The sequence below is a fragment of the Danio rerio genome, chromosome 16 (assembly GCF_049306965.1).
Source record: "Danio rerio strain Tuebingen ecotype United States chromosome 16, GRCz12tu, whole genome shotgun sequence".
Classification (NCBI taxonomy): Eukaryota; Metazoa; Chordata; class Actinopteri; order Cypriniformes; family Danionidae; genus Danio; species Danio rerio.
Genome location: NC_133191.1, coordinates 38,861,018 through 38,886,542, shown reverse-complemented (window position 1 = coordinate 38,886,542; position 25,525 = coordinate 38,861,018). Strand labels below are relative to the sequence as shown.

The following is a 25,525-nucleotide window of genomic DNA, read 5'->3' as shown; positions in this document are numbered from 1 at the left end:
ACCCTAAGTTACTGTTGGTGGCTGCTTTTGCCCTATTGACTTCCATTATAACCACATTTGATGTCGCATAAATACACAGTCTAGTTTTCTCCATGTAGCTCTGAGAGCTGAGATGCATATTTATATTTTCTCAGACACATTAAGTTCAAGTGTACAAAGGTCACTCTCACACTTCCACACACACACAATTTAATTAGCTGTTTTACTCCATATAAAAGTTTTGCACAGGCCTATCTAAAGGGTTAATGGTGCAAACTGATGATCAACAGTAAAAATTACACATTTTTATTCTTTCCAACAGGAAAAACCACCAACAATCAAAAACGCATGATTAAATGGTGTCAGGGTTTTGTTTTTAAAAAAAAAAAGTGGTTATAGTGAAAGTCAATGGGGCAAAAGCAACCACCAACAATAAATTAGGGAGAACAAATGAAAATCAATCAAAAACAATGCATCAAAGGCAATGTTGTTTCACATGTCTAAGACTTTGATAAAAGGTTAAAAAAAAATCCTTTTTATATTTAAAATACATAATTTTGTGTATGTGTTTTTCACCAATCAGTGACATTGTTTAGGAATTTGGCAATTAAAAAGTTGCCAGTTTTCCTGCAGTTTTCTAAGCAATTTAGTAGTTTTGATCAGGACAAATGGTTGATTTATGCAAAAAAAAATTATATATATATCCTCTGAGAAATTAGTTAAATATATATATTACTATGTATATTTATCTGATGCATTTTTACAGCAGTTTAATTCAGTGGATGTTTTCGTCCCTAACATAACAAAAGGGCAGAACATTTGCCCAGAGTGTATTATTGAGGCTTGTTTTTTTTTTTCAAAGCATTTTCTCAAAATACGATTTGTTAACAAAAGTCATTCCGCTAGCTGAAACACTCAAAATCACACCAGAGTGGATGAAAACATCTCCAACAGTACATAAGGTTTAAAGGCCTTTGCAGGTGTTTTGAGTTAATCAGCTGATTAGAGTGTGGCACCATGGCTGTTTCTCAATAAGCATTCTTCATTAATCATGTGTCCTCATGTTACGTCATCATCAACTGCCAAAGTTCAGTTCCAAAACTCAAGACCGCAAGAACGGAAGACGCGTGAAAATTCCCCGATGTGTTCTTGGTATCGAAGATGTATCGATGCAGACTTGACCGCCAAAATCGCTCTAGAAGTCCCAGAAGTCATTGCGACTGAATAAAGGAGGTGGGAAGTGCAGCATTTCATATAGGTTTATTTTTACAGTTCAGAAATATAAATTATTTACCTCAGGAGTTGCCCTAAATGAGACTGTGAAAATAAACATTACCATCAAAACCTTAATAAAGGATTGAAAATTCGTATTAAAAATCTGTTTTATTTGTATTGTGCAAAGTATATTTATAATGTTTTTATGCACAGTATGTATATTGAAAAGGGGAAAAACAATAAATCATTGTATGAATGCTGCAATTTTTGAATAATTTTCCATTAAAAAAGCGTGAAGGTCCTGTGACCATCAAAAAGAACCAAGGAAGACTCAGCATCTAATTTCTCAGAGGACATGTTCTCTGTTCTCGTGGTCTCCAGAGTTCGTTCCTCCGAGGTAACTTGGCAAGACCGGTCCCCACAAGAACGTGAAGCTGCTGTCACACTTGACTTTTGCTCAAATACGTCAGACCGGAAACACAGGGTCATGGGTTAAGTTTCGCAGGTTGCTGCGGTGCAAAGTTCAAGCTTGGTGAACTCTGACCTGCAAAATCGCATCACTTGACTGCGTGAGACCAATCGAGGATCAAAACACGACATCTCTGGACAGAAATTTATACATGGAGCAATTGCTCGCTTTTTAAAAATGTCTAATAATCTTGTTTAACCCCGCCCCTTTTCGCAGCACCGTACGACAGAATTTCGCACACACAAACTCAGGTGTGACTGCAGCTTAAGTCTGTTCTCTGCATTTTTGGAATTGAGAAACAGCCGATGTGTTTTGAGTTAATTAGCTGATAAGTGTGAGGCACCATGCGTCTTCAATACTGAGACCCTGAATTTGGAGTTTTCATTAGTTGTCATCAAAATTAAAAGACAAACACTTGAAATAGATCAGTTTGTGTGGAATAAATGTATACATTATACAAGTTTCACTTCTTGAATGGAATAAGAGAAAAAAAATCAACTTTTTGAAGATATTCTAATTATATGACCAGCACTTCTGTGTATATTAGGGATACAAAATGCAAGCTGCTATTTATTTACAACAACCCTGAATAATATATTTAAACTCACATAAAATAAGTTTACATAAAGTCAGTGAGAAAATAATAACCATTTACAGGAGGTTCAAATGCTCGCTGAAGCTCCAAAAGTAAAAATAATAATAATAAAAATTATTTAAGAGTCAAGGGTTAAAAACTTTCTAACAGAAAATCAGGATACATTTAAAATATTTGTTTTCTGTGAAACATGCAAGTATCTTCTATATTTTGAAAGTGTATTCCTATTGATATTTTACATGTTGGTACATCTGGGTGACGAGGAACAGGAAATTGCTTAATCAAGACTTGCTGTCTCACAGGGCTACACATCTAGGGCAAAACACAGGACAAATTCCCTCAGTCATTCATCAGAATGGGTAAAGCCAAAGAATAGAGCTGTGATTTGAAGCTAAATGTTGTTGAGCTTCACAAAATGTGAACACTTCATCACTTTTACTCATCATTAATAATGCTAAATTTAAGTTAACTAGAAGTGTCATGAATCTGCCTGGAAGATGGAACATGTCTCCCTCTTGTCCAATTGCACTGTCAGGGTGGTCCAGAGGTCAAAAATCTCAGATTCACAGCTGGAGAATAAACTACAATTCAACATCACCACAAACTTATTGAAATGTTTTAAAAACAACAACAACAAACGAAATCATCTTCAGCATTTTGTTAATATTTGCAGTAAAAGACAAGAAAGTTCAAAAATAAAGACTTGTTTTCCCCCCTGTGTTCTTTGCTAATATGTACCAAAGGTGCCAGCATTTGTGGAGGAAACTGTAGATGAAAGCAAAGGAAGCTTAATACCTTAATATCTCGATGGACGATCTGATTATCGTGGAGATATTTCAATCCATCCAGTATCTGCTTGGTGTAAAAGACAATGGTTGCTTCATTATCTTTAAGAGGACCCCATTTTGATCGCAATAGAGACGACAAGCTTCCTGCAAATGAAGAACAACACATGAATCAAGTGTCTTGAAATGTGCAGTATTCGGGGTTCAATGAGTGACGTAACTGAATAAACTGAAAGATGAAGACAAGACAGGACATATTGCATAGCCCCTCCCCTTTTTATACCAATAGCATTTTATTTATATCACAGCTGACTCATTACAGCCACACACTATAATAGCAATGCTAAATCTGTCTACCTGCTTACCCACTTTAAAAACAGATACAAGTAAACAAGTACATAAATGCACGTCAATAAACACGTCTAGACATATGCCATACATATTCAAATCCACATTCTCTTAAAATGCAAACTTGGCATTAAAGTTAGTTTTAAACTATTATTATATTTTATTATATTTAATTATTATGTTTTCCACAATTTTAGGTTTAACTAGAAAAGTAAAGTTCGCAGACAAACTTTAAGGTGGCTTGAAAAAGCCTTGTCTGAAAGTTTAAAGTAGTTTTAAAGTTTAAAAAATTGATGTGGTTAAGAAGTTTGAAGCAGTTATAATTACATATATGTCTGCATGTTTCTAGTATGAACTGGCATCCTTTTGCTAAGCTGTTAATAGGGGGTATCTGAGTGGTTGCTAAGGTGTAGCTAAGTGGTTGCTAGGATGTTCTGAATTGTTGCTAGGGTGTTCTGAGTGGTTACTTAAGTGTTGCTTAGGTGTTTTGACTGGTTGCTAAGGCATTGCTACTTGGTTGCTAGGATTTTCTAGGTGTATGCTAAGATGTTGCTAGGTGGTTGCTAGGGTGCTCTGAGTGGTTGCCAAGACATTTCTAGGCATTTGCTAAGGTGTTCTGAATGGTTGCTAAGGCATTGCAAGGTGGTTGCTAAGGTGTTGCTTAGGAGTAGCTAAGGTGTTCTAGGTCATTACTAAGGTGTTCCTAGATGATTGCTAGGGTGTTCTGAGTGGTTGCTAGGCAGTTGCTAAGGCATTGCTAGGTGGTTGCTAGGTGGTTGCTATGGTGTTACTAGGCGGTAGCTAAGTGGTTGCTAAGGTGTTGCTAATTAATTGCTAAGGTGTTCTAAGTGATTGTTAGGTGGTTGCAAGGGTTTTGTAACTGGTTACTAGGTAGTTGCGAAAGTGTTGCTAGGTGGTTGCTAATGTGTTGCTAGGTGGTTGATAAGGTGTTCCAAGTCGTTGCTAGGTGGTTACTAGGGTGTTCTGAGTGGTTGCTAAGCAGTTGCTAGGTGGTTTTAAGGTGTTGCTTGGCGGTTGCTAAGATGTTTTAAGTAGTTGCTCAAATTAGCATATGAATTAGCATGTTGCTAGCATGTTTCTAGCACAGATTAGCATGTTGCTAGCATGGTATGAATTAGCATGTTACAATGTTTCTAGTATTAACTAGCATGTTGTTAGCATGAATTTAGTATGAATTAGCATGTTGCTAGTATGTTTACAGTATGAATTAGCATGTTTCTAGTATGGATTAGTATACAACCATTAGTATGTTTGTTAGTATAAATTGGTATGTTGTTAGTATGTCCAATGTAAAGTCAATAGCATTTTTTTTTTTTTTACAATGGAAGTCCATGGGACAGTTGCTAGGGTGCCGTAAGTGGTTGCTAGGGTGTGGCTATAAGTTAAAAGGTCATCAGTGATTGACAGATCTGTAGTCTGAGGTAAATGAGCCCAACCTTTAGTCTGAATGACAGTCTGGTTGAAAATTATGAGGTCATGAAGTTTAGTCCAATGTTAAGTCAATGGGACTTTCCCGAATTTTCCGGGTCAGTTTTCAGAAAACTATAAGTCGGATCAGTTGGAAAAGATATAGCAACTCGAGTCAGACCAGTTTGGAGGTTTGGAGTTAGTTTGGTGGTTGTAGTATGAACAGTCTAGGAGGAGATGCATATAGAAATTAGTCTCAGAGGAAAAAGAAGACGGAAGAATAATAAGTAGTAGTAAATAAGCAATAAAAATCCTTAAATGCTTGTAAGTGGGCACATCTTACATTATTTAAAAAGGGTTTTTGTAAATTATTATTTTTCTAATTTTTTTTATTACAACATGACACGGTTTTATTCTATTTGAGTAACTAAAAAGATAAATGTAAAAGCAGTTATTGTGAAGCTGTTGTTTTTATATTATACTGATCTCCCCATAAGGGTCTACAGTTACATAATTTCCTGTTTCTTTCAATTCTGTCACATTAACACAACAGCTTCCTGCAGGGTGGTTTGACACTATACTGACCTTGATTTGTCAAACAAAAGCTTGTCAAATATTGAACTAATAATTGTTTGCAAAGGATTTAACTTTTTTTCATAGCTCAGTATGTTGACATTTCTGAATTAAATATTAATGCACAAATTATTATAAACATTTATTTAATCAAAGTAAAACCTGCTGATTGGAGAAAAAGTGTAGGACTATCACACTCCCTGGTCTAGATGACCGTTATGCCACTCACTCACGCATAACTTTCTCTGAACTGGTCTGTTTTGTTCAGTGTTTCATATTTCCAATACACTCCCAGCTGGAGACCTACCCAGCACACACAAACATTACACACAACACACCCTTCCTCAAAACCAAGGAATATCAAACAAGAAAAAGCTTAAGGTTCTGTGAAGTAAGTTAAATAGAAAGACAGGCGGAAAACATTGAGAAGCCCCTCCCCTTTTTAAAATAATAGCCAACTGCGTTGAATTTCCATTACAGCTCTCAGTAGATCTGTTGAGATGAAGTGCATGATGTTGTTAAATGTTGATTCTTATTGCAGAACTGTAAGGTTTAAATGCTTATATCTTCTAAAAGTCAATTTTGTCACTTTTTTGTCACACTTGCACATGGATAACCTTAAAGCCTTGTTTACACCAAGCATAAGTATAACGATAAATATATCTGCATCTATTCTAATAAAAGCAAAAAATCCATTTAATTTTAGTTTAGACGTTTTATTTGGCATTAGCCCCTGTAACCAGCAGATGTCCTCAGTGGGCTACTAGCGCATCTGACCAGTGAATCCAGCTTGTGTAATCTTTAATTAAAAGTATATTGTTCTAATCAAAGGAATTTAGTGATCGTAGTCAGTAGGGGAGTGACGAGACGCTTACTCCACGAAACAAGACGAGACATGAGATTGGGTTCACGAGAACGAGACGGAATGAAATTTTTACAGTTTTTAAGAAATCTTCAATAATGAAATATATAAATGGAAAATAATCTTTTATTTATTTCGTTCATTTTCTTTTTGGCTTAGTTGCTTTATTAATCAGGGGTCATCACAGCCGAATGAACCGCCAACTTATCCAGCATATGTTTTACACCGGATGCCCCTCCAACTGCAACCCATCTCTAGGAAAGTGGAAAAAAACTGAAAAAAAATTTCATAAATAAATAAAAAACAAACACTAAATGCAATTAGTACTTTTTAAATCAACTTGTAATGAATGTTATATTGCTTCTACAGTATTTTAATGAATTCTAGGCAGTAAAGGACATGCAAACACTGCTAAAGATTTAATATAAACTCTATTAACTGGCTTCTCCCCTGTACAGTTTCACATGAGAAATCAAACTCCATTCTACAAATTGAACTTTTTAACGTGTGTTCGGTGGGGATGATGATGATGATGACGACGGGTGTGTGTGTCCGTGGTCCTTTACTGACTCGATAGGTGCAGAGAATAGTGTCAAAAATAGCTGAGAAAAAAAAAGTTCTGAAAGTGATCCAATAATATAATTTCTCGATATCTTTACGGTTACAATTATGGTCTGTTATTTTAAATGTAGAAGGGTTTCTAGAACATCATCTTTATCGTTATTTTTATAGTTATCATACTTGGGATGAATGGACCTTTATACATAAGTACTAACACCCAACAAACTTAAGTTAGAATATGATAAAAAAAAGAGCAAAGCACACCACACCTCCAGGAACCTCCTCCATGAAGATCTTGATGAAGCCATCCTCGCTGACTGAGCCCAAATACTGAACAATGTTCCTGTGTTTTAACCTCTTGTGCAGAGCAATCTCCTCATGAAGCGGCTGAGAGTAGCTAAGAGCCAGAAAGAGAAAAAAAAGACAAGAATGAGGCCAAAATAGAGGACAAAAAGTAAATATTATGGTCATCTATGCACAATAATAAGGGTTTTATGAGCATATTTGGTCAAAACAACAGAGCGGCAATATTGAATCACATGGAGAGGTCTGCATCTGCTAAGTGTCCATGTGAGGACAGTTTAAACAAGCATTAGTTCAAAGGACAAACATTACTGGGCCACAGGGACCTCTGAACACGGTCAGAGGCCAACAAACAAGCACTGGATTTGTATTGAAGCAGATCAACAGTGTGTCAATCAAGATTTGGCATAAACAACCTGTTATTAAAGGGGTAACAATTCTTTTTTATTTAATAAATGCTTAAAAGTTTAATATTTCTTAATTATTACTATTGTATGTTTAACATAAATATATTAATTTATATATTTTTCTAGGGTAAACATTAATTATATTTAAATTAGTTTGTTTTATTTGCTAAAGTTGGGGAATATTTCAGTAGTTGTTGAGTTATAGTATGTTTTCAGACATATGCAAACAAAATTTGACAGATTGAGTTATGTTTGTTTTTTTATGTCATTTAACTTGACCATTTTGAGGGATGTAAAAAATAACAACGGATATTTATACATACTGACATATTTCCTGTTTTACCTTTTTAATTTCCATAGCTTCCAAGAATCAAGAAAAATCCACATATTGATAAATAAGGTTCAGATAGCTGATTTAACTTGATGTTAAGTTTCATAAACTAATTTCGAGAGGAGTATGTTGAGCACAACTGGCTTCTCATATGTAATCAGTAATAATCCAATCAGAGTGGTCCAAGCACTACAATAAATAGATCATTTTCATCCTACTGCTCTATCTTCGTTTTGGAAGAATTCCCCCTTCCACCCCATCCACTTATATGCTTATTGACCGGGCGGAAGCCTTGGGCTCAAGTATCTCCGAACTCAGGGTTCTCTCCAATGACAGCATGCCAGACCTGCTATTAACTCTAAGCATATCTAAGTGGGAACTCTTGAAGTTATGATTGAATCGCCTCTTGTTACAGTTGTAATAGTATAAATAAAAATAAATATAATAATAAATATAATGTAATAGTTTGAGAACAAGCAGGACATGTTCATGGGCCAATGACATCACCACATTGAAATGGTCTATAGGTCTCCAAAGAATGGAATTTAAGCTCAAAATACCTTTAAATTTTTTATCTATTAAATCATGTTGTAAATGCCCCTAATTGGGTTGAAACAAAAACACTCTGTTTTCATCTGTGTCTCTTTAAATGCAAATGAGGCTGCTGCTTTCACGCTCTTTCTAGAAGAGGCTTCTTTACATCTGCATGCATTTGAAAGTTAAGTCATTTTAAAATTCCTGATGTTTTGCACACACAGACACAGAGTACGAATGTCAGCTGACGAACAACACATCACTGAGCTTGATGTCACTTCTTTTACTTTACATGGCAAATACACACAAGGTTATGTCTGTGAACGTATAGAGTTGGTAAAGAAGTTGTGTGAAATTAGTGAAATACACTATCTGACAAAAGTCTTGTCGCCTATCCAATCACAACAAATAATAACTTGACTTCAAGCTGATTCATTTCATGTCAAAAGTGGCTTATATAAAAGGCAAAGGCCTCTAGATTATGAATGTTTTACAAAAATAAAATATGATTGTTCCTTAATTTTAATTATTTAACTAGGACAGTAAGGTCTGGCTTTAAAAAAAAGTCTTGTCACCTAACAGAAATAATGTACAGTATAGAATATAAAGTCATGGTGCAGTGGAAAAGAATTAATATTGTGTATGACTCCCATCAGCTTGGACGACTGCATCTATACATCTCTGCAAGGACTAAAATAACTTAATTAATTAAAGTCATCTGGAATGGCAAAGAAAGTGTTCTTACAGGACTCCCAGAGTTCATTTATTTTCTGGATTCATCTTCAATGGCTCCTCCTTCATCTTATCTCAGACATGCTCAATAATGTTTATGTCTGGTGACTCGGCTGGCCAATCCTGGAGCCCCTTGACCTTCTTTGCTTTCAGGAACTTAGATGTGGAGGCTAAAGTATGAGAAGGAGCGCTATCCTGCTAAAGAATTTGCCCTCTCCTGTGGTTTGTAATGTAATAGGCAGCATAAATGTCTTGCAACATCAGCAGCCTGAGGTATCAACCACTCTACAGATCTCTCGCACACCCCCATATTGAATGTAACACCAAACCATAATTTTTCCTTCACCAAACTTGTCTGATTTCTGTGAGAATCTTGGGTCCATGTGGTTTCCAATAGGTCTTCTGCAGTATTTGTGATGATTGGGATGCAGTTCAACAGATGATTCATCAGAAAAATCTGCCTTCAGCCACTTTTTCCAAATGATCAACTAGAAGTCAAGTTATTATTTGTTGCTCTCACAACTTGGATCGACAACAAGACTTTTGTCAGGTAGTGAAAAAGCTTTTTTACAGCACACTACTAAAGTTTTTTTTTATGTGGAAACAGTCAAATTGAGCACTAACGGAAGTTGAAAGTGTAAAAAGTCATATAGGGACCATTTAAATTCAACTCAAAATATTAAAGAACAAAAAAAAATGCTCATACGTGCTGTCCTTCTCTGGAATCTCTTTGATTGCGATGCGCACTTGATTGCTGAGGTCCCGTCCAGCGTACACCACTCCATAGGTTCCTTTACCCAGCACCACTTTGTCTCCATTCTCATTCCTCTCATAAATGTACTGAAAGACAAACAGCAGCATTATAGATAAACTGCATTCACATTGCTATAGGTATCTTCCAACCTAGGCTCATTCTTAAAACGTACCCCTATATACATTTCTGGAGAGCAACAAACCTCCCACAAGGTTTGTTTTTTTGCTGTTTTTGTTTTAGCGAATCCACCGCTTTGTACGCTTTTTGAGATCTCAAATTTGTGCCATTTGCGCCTGCTTTTCTTGTGTAAATCCACCATAGGCCGCTGTCACCTGACTTACTGACTGATGGACTGACCCACCCTCCTCTTTCCATAATCCCAACCGATAGTGTTTTCAAAAGAACCGATTGACTAGCAACCACACTCTTCCCTAAACCCAACCAACAGTGTTTTCAAAAGCAATCCAGAAAAAGAAAAGCCCTGGAACTGTCGCGGTCAACTCTGCTCTATGTCTCATGTCCGCCGACGTACGAAGCGAGCCACTGGACAAACTGGTAACAGTGGAAAAGCCGTCCACATGAAGGTAAACAGTCAGCTGTTAAGTGTGAAAAGGAGCGACGTCATACCGCCTCGTATCGTTCATTTTAAAGGCAAAATGCAGCCATACATACCTCTGGCTAAATAATTTGTGATTTCCATAAATGTATAAAGGGCTAGGTTTTCAATGAGCCAAAGCTGATACTAAATGCAAGGTGCCAAATTTATCCTGAAAACTGCAAATGACATTTCTCTCATGATTTACTCACCATCCACTTAATCCAAACTCATTTAAAGTTTCTTTGTTCTATTGAACACAACAGAAAATAGTTTGGAAAATGTTGATAAAGGATAGACATTGACTTGACAAGTATTTTTTTAAGTTCTATGGCTGCACCAGTTTCTAACATTCCTCCGTCAAAATATCTTCTTTTGTTTTCAACAGAACCAAAATATAAAAATAAAAAATTTTACCCCCTATTTTTTTAGATTAGTTTTTTGTGTCTCCAGAATGTGTCTGCAAAACACCCATCATATTATTTTTATAGCTTGTTTGTAGTTGTTTCTGTTACCTGTGCTTTTAATGCTTGCCTCCCCCCCCTTACTACAGTAAGAACTTTCCCAATGATTATTTGATTTGTTGTCGAGTTAATTCAAGCCTTTCTGCAATGATGAGTCACACACAATGTTGTTACAAGGTTCACGCACACACACAGCGGGGACACACACAGTACGCGCTTTATACTTTGCATTGTTTTTGCATACAAATGTTACAGGATACATGTTCATATCCACTGCTGTAAGAATATCCATTATGTTAATGTACAAAATAACTGGGATTGAAGCATCTTCTTTTATAATTGTACTGGCATACAACTGTGGTGATAAAGTAAAGATGGTAAAATAGCTGTAATTCATTACAAATACGCACTGTTTAAAAAACATTTTCAATTTGTAAAACTTATTCTTGATCCCATTTGATGATGACTGATGAGCTAAACAGATCTGTTAATTCTGGTTGCTTTGTGCACGTCCTGTCTTGTGGATAAAATTATACATGTTACTATGAAGATATGTTAATACAACGGCTGTCAATCAATTCGGTGAGTGGGGAAACGGCACTCCTACGTCACGTTGCGGTCAAAATATGAGGGATCTGGATCCTATTTTAACATCAGAGACTTACTGTCTTTATATTCCCCGAATAAGACTGTGGACACACTATGCATACATACAGTTCTGTCCAAACTGCATACAAAATAGGATTATCGTCATAGGAGCCCTTTAAGGTTATTAACCACTTTAAACTGCATTGATTTAAAAAATAGTAAACTTAAATTTTACATTTTAACAATATTTCCTAACAGCACATTTTTATACAAAAAAAATGCAAAAAAAAGTCATGTAACTTTCTGATATGAACTATTTTATGAAGTAGTAATTGTTATTTAAAGATTACTTCTGTGCTTCACATTTGAGTATAGCACAAAGAAGTATTACATTTCACATCTAACTGCTACATTCAACAAACCCCAAACAAAATGGACACAAGCAGCAGGAAGTAGGTTTAAATGTGGAGTCAGGTCAATAATAGACACTAAAAGAGGAAGCAACTAGACAGACATGCAGCTGCTCCTGATCTTCTACATTGCATCTGAAGTGATACTTAATTAAAAAGAACTATTTGGTCACAAGGTATGCTTGATGATTCAGAAAATTATCTCAAATGCAACCAGTTCTGAAAAACCATACTCAAGTAAAAGCACCATTACCTTCCCAAAAAATATAGTCCAAACAGATTAAAGGTATTTGTTTTAAATATTATTCAAAGGATGAGTAAATGGTAGCTGTTCTAAAAGTACTCATGAGTAGTGAGCAGTGAGTATTATGCAGTCTAAATAATTCCACCTTATTCCATGCTAATTAAAAATGCAGTTTACATCAGTGCCATTTTAAGGGTGTTTATAAAGTTAAAGTCAGAATTATTCGCCCCACGTTTTTTTTTTTTTTTAAATATTTATCAAATTATGTAAAACAGGGAAAGGAAATTTTCACAGTATGTCTGATAATATTTTTTCTTCTGGAGAAAGTCTTATTTGTTTCATTTCGGCTAGAATAAAAACAGTTATTCATTTTTAAGCAGCATTTTAAGGACAAAATTATTAGCCCCTTTAAGCTAAATTTTTTTTTCAATAGTCTAAAGAACAAACCATCATTATACAATAACTTGCCTAATTACCCTTACCTGCCTAGTTAACCTAATTAACCCAGTTAAGCCTTTAGATGTCAGTTTAAGCTGTATAGAAATGTTTTGAAAAATATCTAGTCAAATATCAACTATTATTTACTGTCATCATGGCAAAAATAAAATAAATCAGTTATTAGAGATGAGTAATTAAAATTATTATGTTTAGAAATGTGTTAAAAAATGGGGGGAAAATAAACAAATTGAGGGGCTAACAATTCAGAAGGGGCTAATAATTCTGATTTCAACTGTAACTGTTAGCTAAAATAATTGGCATTCGGGGAGAACACATTATATTAATATATACACTTAAAATAAGCCGTCAGAAAGCAGGATAACACGTTTAAATGCGGAGTGAAATCTGTGTAACCTAACCCTGTATTTACACTACTGAGAGAGCGTCCAATACTTCTTCTTTGGAGTTTAACAGCAGCTGCCATTCATAAGATGTCATCTGCTGTTTTTACTTTGGCTTCGTTTTCATTTAATATATTCGTCCTTCCAGTCCAGTCCTCCTTAAATAACTAAATACAAACAATCTTCCTTGTCCTCCACTTATGCATTCCATTATTTTTTAAAATCATATTCTCCTATGCCTATTTCCCGTAGCTGATCTTATAACTCTTGTATCTCCTGTGTATATTTCTCACATGATATAAAGATGCGTTTAACTCTTTCTTCCACTTGGCATTTATTGCACAACCCAGTTGGATGAGCATCAGAGTAGGCAAAAATGACAAAAGTCATTCATTTTCAATGGGAGCCGAGCTCTGCTGAAAGCAGTATGGTGCGTTTTGGACGGTGAGCATCAAGGAGAGTTGAAATCAGGTCAACTTTTATTGCAATGAGCTATGACGCGGTTTAGGCTGCAACCTATTGGAATGTACTAGCCCACTGTTTGATAGGGTTCCAGAGAATATAAAATAAATGCTGGTTCAGTGTCCGACCACATTAGTTCCCAACCAAAACAAAGCACAGAGGTTGAGTAATGCTATGGTGAGTTTGTAGCAATGTAGGATGCACACAGAATACATGTCATTGGCGGCACAGTGTGGAGTTTGCATGTTTTTCTCCGTGTTCGTCCAGGTGCTCCGGTTTCCCTCACAGTCCAAACACATGCGCTATAGGTGAATTGAATGAACTAAATTGGCTGTAATGTATGAGTGTATGTGAATGTGATATAGTATGGGTGTTTCCCAGTACTGGGTTGCAGCTGGAAGGGCATGTGCTACTTAAAACACATGCTGGAATAGTTGGCGGTTATTTTCTCTGTGGCAACCCCTGACAAATAAGGGACTAAGCCAAAGGAAAATTAATAAATTAATGGATACATGCAATTTGTACCTGTATTTGAAAACGTAACATTCTGTAGTGCATTTACTTATTGTTTAAGCATTTAGCATTTCTATTTCATCTTCATGCCCATTATATAGTGGGCACTCTTTAACCTTTCATGCAGTTTAAGCTGTCTCAGTCGTTGCATGTAAACATTTTGCATCTTCTTGAACACTTTTTGTGCTTCCTGCTGTACATGTTTGCTGCATTTAAAAAAACAACAATCTTACAATTTGTCGATGGACGATTTGATTGGATGGGAATGGGGGACTGATAATTCTACTTTGTCAATTACTGTAGACTAGAAAAAAATAAACATTAAAATTAGTGACTGCAGGTTAAAGGAAAATAACACAATAAAGCACTTAGACAGTACTCAAGTAAAAGTACAGAGCATATTTTTATACTACTTTATAAAGAAGGAATCTTGAGAAACACTACTCAGTTTTTCCAACAAAACATGTTCAGGCAAAACAAAAATACTAGTGGCTCCTGATGATTCACTGATATCATATGAAGTAAATTGTTCAAGAAAATAAACATATACAAAATTATTACATTTAAAGAGTCAGATGGAATTGCTGCAATTCCATCAACAATGAGATAATGACATTCATCGAACTCTTTAGGCACAAAGTACATGTTCAACAAATAATTTTGCTTCAAATCATTTAAACTGCAGTGTCAGCGCATTTAGAAATAACAGTTTGTTGGCAAAAGCCTCTAAACGCCTCTTACCTTTGACAGCAAAAGCCGCTATATCACAAGAACCAATCAGAAGGCACGAATCGAATCATATGTTTTCAATGTAACAGCGCGCTGATACGTCGGCTTTTAAGAGAAGACTGTTTTATTCCGCTTCAGATTTCAATACTAAAAGAAGTTCGATGAACTGAATGAGCCTGTCAGACTATCACAGCCCCTTACCTCAAACCTCTGTGCATTATCAGAAAAAGAAAACACACTGTAAACACAGTGTAACATGCATTCATAGCGTCTTTTTTTGTTGTGCAGCAACGCTACTTTAAATGAGTCCCATTTACTTTATATTAAACGGCAACTGCGTTTTACGAAAGACCAAAGTTAAACAAGATGCCTTTCTTTTCACATATATGCTATGACATGATATAAATAGAAGAGATGAAAAAGAGATGATCAAGACCTTGAGTGTGCACAGTAGCCTATTTGTTTTATTTGCTAATGTAAACTATTTTTTTAAAGATCAATATAATGTATAAAGCTATATCATGTATGTATGTCCGATAACAGACAAAGATTGCACAGATTGATGTTTCTCAGTGTTTTGCTCTGTTCTACTTGCAGTACACAAAAATATTTTAATTGTAACATTTTTATAATATTTGCATTTTACAAATAGCATGTTATGATAGCTGTGGGCACGGGAAATGTTTTTATTCACTTTATTTGAATTTTTACACACTTTAAAAAGTTTTTATTAGTATGTTTACATTATTTGAATCTGACAAGCTTAGTTTACAATGTCTTCATTCTACCTGCATTAAATCGAAATGCCAAACATCAGAAATGACAAAAGATTGTTAAGATTTAATTAATGTTAGTAAATAAAAGCTAGTAATAAACATTTATACAGAAGTATTTATGTGTGTAAAACGTCTGTTTTGTGAGAAGTGCTTTTAATATGATATGTGAGCGACCCGTACAGCTTTATTGTAGACATTTCCTCGAGCGAGAATGATGCGGCTGAAACTCTCGGCCATACACCAAAAGGGTACCTTTTATAGTGGAAACGCAAGCCTGCTAAAGTTGACCCGTACCGACCCGAACCATACCGTACTGTACCAGTCAGTGGAAACGAGCCATTAGAGGTTTTTGCAAATAAAAAAGCAGAAGTAGATTTAGCTGGTTTTTATGCAAACGAAAATCTACCTTTATAAAAACCAAAGAATTGTCTAAAGTGACATTTTTGAACAAAAGTTGTTTTATTTACTAGCTAATAAGCTTACCATTACATATAAAATGAAACTACTGGACCTAATCAAAGGAGCCTAATAGAAAAATGCTCATTTACAAGAAAAAAGGTCTAATGGATTTAGAGGGTTTTGCATCTGAACTCTTTATTTAATCCACAGCCTTAGCGATCAACATGTATTGAGAATGTGCCTGCATGTATTTTGACTCTCAAAAAGCTGGTGTTCATTAACTTGCATTATATGCATTACATTATATGAAAAAACAACACTTTCTGCTAAAAAAAATCTTAAACCTCTTGAGAAAAGAAAAGTCGCCTACAGTTTGTATAACCTGATAGATAATCAAGGGGTTTCATTGAGAGGGTTTGAAACACATTTTATATCTATTCAACTCAACTCAACAAAATACCCCCTATTACACAGGACAAGATAAGTCTGCATCAACAGAAGTTATTTTAAGGATTAAAACAGAAATAGTTTCCTAATCAACCAAGTGCACATTTTCACTCATGCTGAATATTGTGACCTGACCTAAACAAACAATCAAGCTAATAAAATATTTGGCTCACCTCTAAATCTCCTTCCTCTCCCCTCATTGAACTGGAATCCTCCACAGGACTTTCGGTTTGATGCAACAGCGAGTTCACTAAATCACAGAACCTGACAACACAAATTATAGAGTTTGAAAATATGTTCCCTTTCATTGTGACTCATGCCATTTCAGGGAAGCATTTCCTCATCATTTTCTTTGTTATATTGATGCATGCACTCACACTTTATTATTACATAACCACTCAATGAGAATTTCATTGGAAGAATTACAAGTGTACAATATAAGTCAAAAAGTCAAGCAAGACTTCCTGAAGCTAAAACTACAGAAGGGTAAGTAATGTGATATTGAAAATACATTGACAGGTAAGGGTAATGTAATATTGAAATACACTGACAGACTCAATGAAGAGTGCCTGAAGCATCTCTGAATTTAAAAGTGTTTTTATATATTAGATTGTTTTTCCACACAAGCTAATATTTTAAGAGTTGCTCCTCTGTCAGGAACACTCAAGGCATTGGAGCTCATGTTGATCTTGGCAGCCTGTGTGTGTTTGTGTGTAAGTGCTGTGTCTGTGGGTGGTGCTCACCCTTTGCAATGCAGATCACTGGGAAAGTACAACTGGAAGTCATCTGAATTGTACAGGACATACAGGAAGCAGCTCCGTTCGTCAAACTTGGAAATGCTGCAATAGTGGAATAACAGGGGATTCTCATTCACACTCCAACATTAAATGAATCATAAAAAAACTTTAAAGATTATAGGTATCTATTATCTTTAAAGATAAGCAGTATTTGATATTTTTCCAAACATAGAGGTTCAGTTTGAAGGCCACATGCTCACTTAATGAGTTGCTTAAGAATGTATAGCAGTTTGGTTTTAACAAAACATACACAATTACAATAACGTTTGTGACACAGAAGCACCAATATGATGCTGATTTTTCATGAAACATTTTAGGTTGTTAAAACAATGAGCACCTGACAGAGGTCAGGTCAAGCCTTTCAAAAGCCAAGTTTTAGATAAACAAAAGGAAGTGTTCTCATGTGTTACAAAAAGAAATGTCCCTTTAAAGCAGAGATGCACAAAGTCGGGCCTGGGGTCCAAAGTTGGCCAATTGTGACCTTTGATTTGACCCACAATTCTATCCAACAGAAGAGTACACGGCAAAAAATGTTCTTGTTTCTAGTCCAAATATCTAAAAATTGTTATATTAAGAAGCATGTTCTAGGCAAGCAAGACATATTGTCTTGTTTTGAGAAATAAAATGCCAAAATTAAGTGAGTTTTTTCCTTAAAACAAGCTAAATCTGCCAATGGTGTAAGCAAAATAATCTTGCTTTTCCTTTTGAAATAAGATTATTTTGATTACCCCATTGGCAGATTTTTTTGCTTGTTTTAAGGAAACACTCACTTAATTTTGGCATTTTATTTCTCAAAACAAGACATATGTTTTGCTTGCCTAGAAAATGCTTTTTTATATAAGAATTTTTTGATATTTGGACTAGAAACAAGACAAAAAAAAAACAAAGTAAGAAAATAATTTTTCAGTGTAGGCATGGGACGATAACCAGTATGCCAGAATGGATTAAAAACATCCTGTATGGCTTTTAATAAACAAAAATAGCATAGTACAAGTTAACTGTTGTCTTTCATGTAGTTAAGTTAATACAGGGTTTCTGTTTTGAGTCCAATTTAAGACTTTAAGACATTTTTAGGACCATTATAAATGAAATTTTAAACTCATAAAGGGTTAAAGGCTAAGGCATTTTTCAAATGGCCCAGATGGAAAATATTTTTATTTGCCATATCAGAAAAAAAAAAATGTGTATGTATATATATATAATTTAATACATTTAATAATACAATAATACTTTAATAGTTAAAAATTTAAATATTTTAGATTTTATTGCTTAGTTAAATATTTTAAATATTGTGTAAAATCAAGCAAGCTCTACTTGTATTCATACACTTTTTTATCACAAATACTTTCTTTAAACAAATGTTGTACATTTTTAATAAACTTTAATAAACTAAATCTATGCACAACAGTCTGTCCATGTCGGTGTCCTCACCACTAAGTACGTGGATCACTTTTAAACAAAATTCGTTTTTAGGAAAATAATCAAACCATTATGGTAAATATACTTAAAATTACCTTTTTAAATAGGAGTTTCAAGTTTTATTGAGATGAATTGCTGGTGATTGTATGAGTTCTGGCCAGATTGTGTAGCAATACATGAACAAAGAAAAATTAAGACTTTATTTAAAAAAAAAAAGAATTAAAACCTACAACACAATATTTCAGTACATTTAAGACATTTTAAGGCCTAAAATTTGGATTTTGAGATGTAAAACATTTTATTACTTTTGAAGACCCCGCAGAAACCGTGGTATAAGACAGATTATGCTGAAATATATAAAAACACCTGTGCGGAAATACAAATTCTAAAAGCATATTCCAAAACAAGAACTACAACAATAATGTAGATAGCTTCAAATATGCAAAAGTATAGCAGTATAGCCATAGTCTGTACAATAACTAAAATGATAACAATAGATGAAATCACATTTTTTCCAGCTAATGTACAATTAAAACAAAAGTAGCTTCTCAAAATCCATTTTGCTAAATGTCCAAATAAATTTACAATTGACAATTGACAAATTTGGCTTTTAAAAAACAAAAATAGCATAGTACAAGTTAACTGTTGACTTTCATGTAGTTAAGTTAATACAGGGTTTCTGTTTTGAGTCCAATTTAAGACATTAAGACATTTTAAGGACCATTATAAATGAAATTTTAAACTCATAAAGGGTTAAAGGCTAAGGCATTTTTATTTGCCATATCAAAAAAATAAAATAAAAAAAATAAACATTATATATATATATATATATATATATATATATATATATATATATATATATATATATATATATATATATATATATATATATATATATATATATATATATATAATTTAATACATTTAATAATACAATAATACTTTAATAATTCAACATTTAAATATTTTAGATTTTATTGCTTAGTTAAATATTTTAAATATTGTGTAAAATCAAGCAAGCTCTACTTGTTTCCATACACTTTTTTATCACAAATACTTTCTTTAAACAAATGTTGTACATTTTTAATAAACTTTAATAAACTAAATCTATGCACAACAGTCTGTCCATGTCGGTGTCCTCACCACTAAGTACGTGGATCCCTTTTAAACAAAATTCGTTTTTAGGAAAATAATCAAACCATTATGGTAAATTTCTCTTGGAGACTATTTATTCATAAGTTTTTTGGAGGTTGATCTGACCTTAAATACTGACATCCTGTGTTGTTTGTTGTGCAACATGAGCTCTAAACAAGAGTTTTGATGTTAAAAACCTTGAAACGAGAACAAAAACAGAAAGTGACACTGACCTATAGCTTAAAAACTGAGAAGAGAATAAGATGCGTCAACTAGTCCAACTAAGCGAGGAAGTTTATTAAAAAAGGCCTATTCAGAGAAAAATCACTGGACTGTGGCCTAAATAGGGCACCACTGGTGGGACTATAAACCGCTGCAAGCTTGGCAAAGGAAAACAGGAAAAAAATATATGGAAATGGCAGTATTCCCATAAGTGCACAGTACCTCACTCCACGAATCGCAGATGCTGGGAAAGTCCACTCGTGAAGACCTTTCTGGGAAAGCCAAATAAAGCACATTAAGCTCCCACACACATGTACACAATGTTCAATTTAACAGCATAAAGCCGCTCATGCAGCCCTCCATCAGGCTCAATGGTGCCTATCTTTCAAATTAATTATTTATGGAAAGTCTACTGCGTTACAGCACTAACTTTGCTATTACTTCTGAATGCCGTTGGTAAAAAGTATCATAAGTCAAGCATGTTTACCTCGAGTGGAGTGACGTGTCTAAGCTGCACCGTACGGCTGTCGTCTTCCTCACTTACGCTTATTATACTGGGCTGGAAGACTTTAGTGGGCTCCAGAATCAGAACCTAAAGAAAATAAATTCATTTTAAGTCTGTTTGTCTGTTTGTGTCATCTACCTTGTGATGCTTAAGTAAACCTGATGCTTAAAGTAAACCTTAAAGTGATGCTAAAGTAATAATTCACCCAAATTTGAGTTTGTTTTTTTGATAAACACAAACGAAGATACTAAATAGAATGCTGAAAGACTGTAGCCATTGACAAATATAGCAGGAAAAATTCCTATGGACATCAATGATATGGGTTTCTAACATTCAACAGAAGACATAAACTCAAGGAGGTTTAATACAAGTGAAGGATGAGTCAATGAATGAGTGTTCATTTTTGGGTGAACTATCCCTTTAAAGCTGTCTTTTGGCCAGTAGGATAAGGTTGTACTGTGAATAAGGAGAATAAAGGGATTCTTACTGGGCATCGTGCTGTGGAAACGGTAGGTTTGCATGCTTGTACCATCAACTCCATCCAAAAGTCTGCAGTTTCTTGTTTAGGATGATTCACTTCTCTGGGTTTGGCAAACTGCTTGTAGAGTATATACGTCTCCATAATGGATGCAACATACCTGATTGGAGTAAGAAATTACAGAGTATGTTTGGCTGTAAATGTTTACTTAGTATGTTTTTAATTATATATATTTACACACTACTTTTTGGAATATAATAGCATTTGTCAAATTTTTATATTTTGATTCTTGCTGCTCCTTACAAATTTTTTTCTACAACATGAAGACTTAAAATTTTAACATTTATAAAACATTAAACACTACTTAATTGACAAAAAAAGTGTTTGCTGCAGTTATATATGTATTAATTTATTTTTTAAAAAATCCTTGATGTAACTATATTAAAACATTTTTTTTTCAAATTATATTTTTTTAATGAATGAAAACAGGGACTTTCCATAACTTTAAAAACTCATTTTTTTATTTTATGTTTTTAAAGAGAATTTATAAAGATTAACAACAATAAATTGTTTTAAAAGCAAAATCTAGCTTTATAACAACATTATTTCATAAAAAAAATAAAAACTCAGATTTTACTTTTAAAATTCTGCAATATTAAACCAAACATTCAAGGATAAATAATCATTTCCTTTTGCTCACCACATTGGAGCTTTGAGCCTGTAGAGTCTCTCTGAAGCATCTATGACTTTCTTGTGTTCATTGGCCAGGATTCCAGCTCCCAGATAAAATCCCACATCCCAGTAGTCCTGCATCTTCTCGAGGGAGCCCTTCCTGCCCAGCAGACTACTGAGGGTAACACCTGACACAAACAACACCAAAAAACATAACCAAAGCAATAAACAACCTTTAAAGGGGATATATTATTCCCTTTTTCATAACATGTCAAATTTACCTCTGGAGTCCCCAGAATATCTGAAGTTTTATCTTGAAATATAAATATCTTACAGGTCATTTAGCATATCAAATTTGTCCCTAAAAGTTACTGGGTTGTCCTTTTTGTGTTGGTAATAGTCGATTTTTTAGATTTCTTTAATAAACAAAGTCTTCATTTGCCTCAGTATAGATCATCAGGGGTGCCCAAATTCAGTCCTGTCTTGCATTGTTTAGCTCCAACTTCCTTCAACACACCTGCCTGGAAGCTTCTAGTATACTTAGAAAGAGCTTGATTAGCTGGTTCAGGTGTGTTTAACTGGGCTTGGAACTAAACATTGCAGGACACTGACCCTCCAGGACCGAGATTGGGCACCCCTGGTATAGATAAAGCAACAACATTTTCCCACATTCTCTATTCATGTATTTTGCCTACATCCATGTCTTCATATTCAATGAATTAGATCATACAAGTAGGCCACTAAATATCCCTTTCCATACACTCCACTTCTATAAAGAAAAGACTGTGCAACAAAAGCATTACATGATATGTAGACTGAACCGTGATCCTTCAAAGTGCACACAAAACAGTGAAGCTGTGAATGGTGAAGCTAAATGAAGGAGACATAAACACACCGATTTTTCGCAGTTCAATAGAAGTGTCGAATTCATGCCCAGCGGCCATCAGGAGCACAACGTTATTGATTCCAGAATGTAAACTGGGCTCAATCGTAAAGGCCTTGCCATACCTGTAGGACAAATTCAATGAGAGAAAAACAACACGTCATTACTGTTAAGAATCATTACACAAAAGTAGCATTAATACCTAAACATAGCATATTCACAACTTAATGTTTACTAAAAATATCAACAATTTTTAAAAATGTACCTATATTATTTATGTATAATTTTTTTTCTTTAACCAATTACAATATATTTAGTTTGTTGTTGTTTTTTTCTTGTCTGAACCATAAATGTACAAAAAAAATACATAAATATATATGTATTTGTTATTTTCCACTTTTTGTTTCTTTCTGACATGCACACACACACAAATTATTTATTTAAAAACTAAATTAATACACTGACTGACAACAAGCCATAATATCTTGTATTAGTTTGCAATCTACAGATGTAATGTTTGTCATAATTAAATAGTACGTATTATGTATTTTAAGATAAATAGTATGCCTTTTTTCCCATATTGCATTTTTTGTTTCATTTTCTAACATAAATCTACTAATTTTATATAATCCATGGTCAAAACAAGACATTTTTTAAAAATGATGATTGCCAAGACAAATATAACTGTTTGAAATGAACTAAAATAAAAAGCACAGCAAGACCAAAAATCAAAGCAAAACCAATAATAACGCTTTTTAAAGGCCACACAGAACATTACATTTAAAGCAAATTTTGCTTTATTTTAGATTTCCTCCTGCCAAAGCAAGACAGTGTATCAATAAGTACTGTATATAAAACAGACATGATGATCAACAGTCTAGTCATCTACAGCTCTATACTGGTATTTGGGCAAAGACTCACCATTTAGATGCCTGATCTCTGCTGTTTGTGTCTTTGAAGCCTGAACTGAGGAACATGTCCTTGTAGATGCGTCCACACAGGCAGTACACATCTGAGGCTACCGTCTCCCCTGACTCCACAATGGGTAAAATGAGCTTTAAAGCCCTGACACGATCACCAGGGTGATTCCTCCTTTAAAACACATTTCAAACACATTTTTTGGAAATAGGCTCATTTTATAAGTTCACTAGAGTTAAACAGTTGAGGTTTACATTCTTTGAATCCATTTAGTCGATCTCTGGGACTGGCAGGAGCACTTGTAGTGTAGCTTAGCATAAATCATTAAATCGGATCAGACCATTAGCATCTTGATCCCACAAAAAAATTATATCCTGTTTAAAACTTGACTCTTTTGTATTGAGAAAGATGAAAATTTTATTATTATTTAAAATTAGGTTTTTTTTTTATTATTAAAATACTATTCTGCTATTTTCGAGGTTGAAATGGAACTTTAATAACTTTCTGGCATAATAATCAAGGAACTATGTTGTTGAACCAAAATAGGAAATGTTTGAAACTTGATAAATTAACTTTTTTAATTTTTGAGAGACATGCTAATGGTCTAAACTGATTTAATGATATATGCTAAGCAAAGTTAAATTGCTCCCTCCAGAACCGGTTGGCTGAATGGAATAAAAAATTATCAAACTTAACTGTTCAACTCTTGAGCCATTAATGAATGATTATTGAGAGTATTGCATTATTTACAAAAACACAAAGCTCACCTGTTCAAAGCAAATATATACTGAAATTTGATGTTCTGATGTGCTGGCACCATGCACATGGGCAAATTATTCAAGGTCTCCACCAGATTTATTATGGAGTCGTAGTCCTTGAATCACACGGAGAAAGAGAGTTCAGTTTCAATTAATTATTCAGACATTTGGCTGGCACCTCTAATATTTCACAACCTCTGGGTTCACAATATATTCTGCATAATGAAATGAAAAGGAATAGCATGAAATACTTATACAACAGGAACCAATAATTTACGGTTAACTGCATGATTTATTATATCAAGCCTGGTGAAATCTTTTTTTCTATTTGAAATTAATAATTAAACAGACTCTGCTGTGTATCGCAGCAACAATCAAAACATTCACACAGAGAAATGCTGACACAAATATGCACTCATGCATACACACTGAAGAAATACACATCAAACATAACAAAAAAAGAGTCTATTTCATAATAAAATATGTTGACTTACATTGTAGTATCAGTCATATTGGGTCTGTTTTTAATTAAAAGTTTAGAGCTGTGCACATGTAGGGCCTCGAAGTTCTTTAATTATTTTTAAAAATTATTGTTATTTTTTAAATCCTCATTAAGTTGACGTAAAGTTATGTTTTTTGGGCCTACTAACCATAGATATATACACTAGATATCGCATAGGGATCCTGAGCATGCGTCAATAGCGCCGCCACATTGGTACAGTGCTCCCAGGACAAATGTCATTCAACCGCACTAGTCAAGACAGTTATTATGTGAAGATGCGGGACTTTAGCGCTGTCTACGGGTGTAGTAACGAGCAAACAAAGAAAACAAACCACAAAGGCAGAACATTTCATAGATAATATTAAGTTTTTTTCTGTTTTTGAATGTTCTGAACCTTTGTGCTAATCAGGTAATGTTATTGATGATAACAGTCACTGCATTCACTATAAGGCAAAGCAGCTCCAACTCGCACTAAACACTCGGCTTATGCTAGTTTTGTTGAATAAAATCAGCAAACAATGCAACAGAAATATGACAACGAGATGCTGCGCTGCCAGAAACTTGTATTATTGTCGGCTAGTGAAAGAGTTGTTCGGGGGATTCATTCACAAACGAATCGCTCCCTCCGTCAGTATGAGATGTGAAAGCAGGAGAGGAGGTGTGTTTCAGGTCATGATCAGATCAAATTTAACAGGGAGGGTGAATAGTACATTTCTGTACACACAAACACAAGCTTTTTGTCAGGAATGCCCGTGCGGTCACTGATCCATCAATGTAGAAAAGTGATGTAAAATTATAATTTTCGTAATTAGAAAAAAAAATTACATACTAACATAAAGGAAAACTCCCGATCATAGATATATGTGTATATATCTGGTTTTGGATGGCCACAGTC

General features: G+C 34.4%; 1 protein-coding gene across 2 annotated transcripts in view; it reads right to left on the bottom strand.

The window, feature by feature from the left end:
* si:ch211-1i11.3 overlaps positions 1 to 25,525 on the bottom strand; it is a 50,965-nt gene that overhangs the window by 17,144 nt on the left and 8,296 nt on the right. For both annotated transcript variants that reach the window (XM_009292511.5, XM_021466953.3), the window contains exons 5-16: positions 24,138 to 24,244; positions 23,374 to 23,544; positions 22,465 to 22,577; positions 21,598 to 21,757; positions 20,907 to 21,057; positions 20,402 to 20,506; positions 20,137 to 20,186; positions 17,086 to 17,181; positions 16,516 to 16,606; positions 9,829 to 9,962; positions 7,085 to 7,212; positions 3,054 to 3,190 (exon numbers count right to left, since the gene is read on the bottom strand). In XM_009292511.5, coding sequence (XP_009290786.1) covers positions 3,054 to 3,190; positions 7,085 to 7,212; positions 9,829 to 9,962; positions 16,516 to 16,606; positions 17,086 to 17,181; positions 20,137 to 20,186; positions 20,402 to 20,506; positions 20,907 to 21,057; positions 21,598 to 21,757; positions 22,465 to 22,577; positions 23,374 to 23,544; positions 24,138 to 24,244 — 1,443 coding nt within the window. The remainder of the gene's footprint in view (positions 1 to 3,053; positions 3,191 to 7,084; positions 7,213 to 9,828; positions 9,963 to 16,515; positions 16,607 to 17,085; positions 17,182 to 20,136; positions 20,187 to 20,401; positions 20,507 to 20,906; positions 21,058 to 21,597; positions 21,758 to 22,464; positions 22,578 to 23,373; positions 23,545 to 24,137; positions 24,245 to 25,525) is intronic.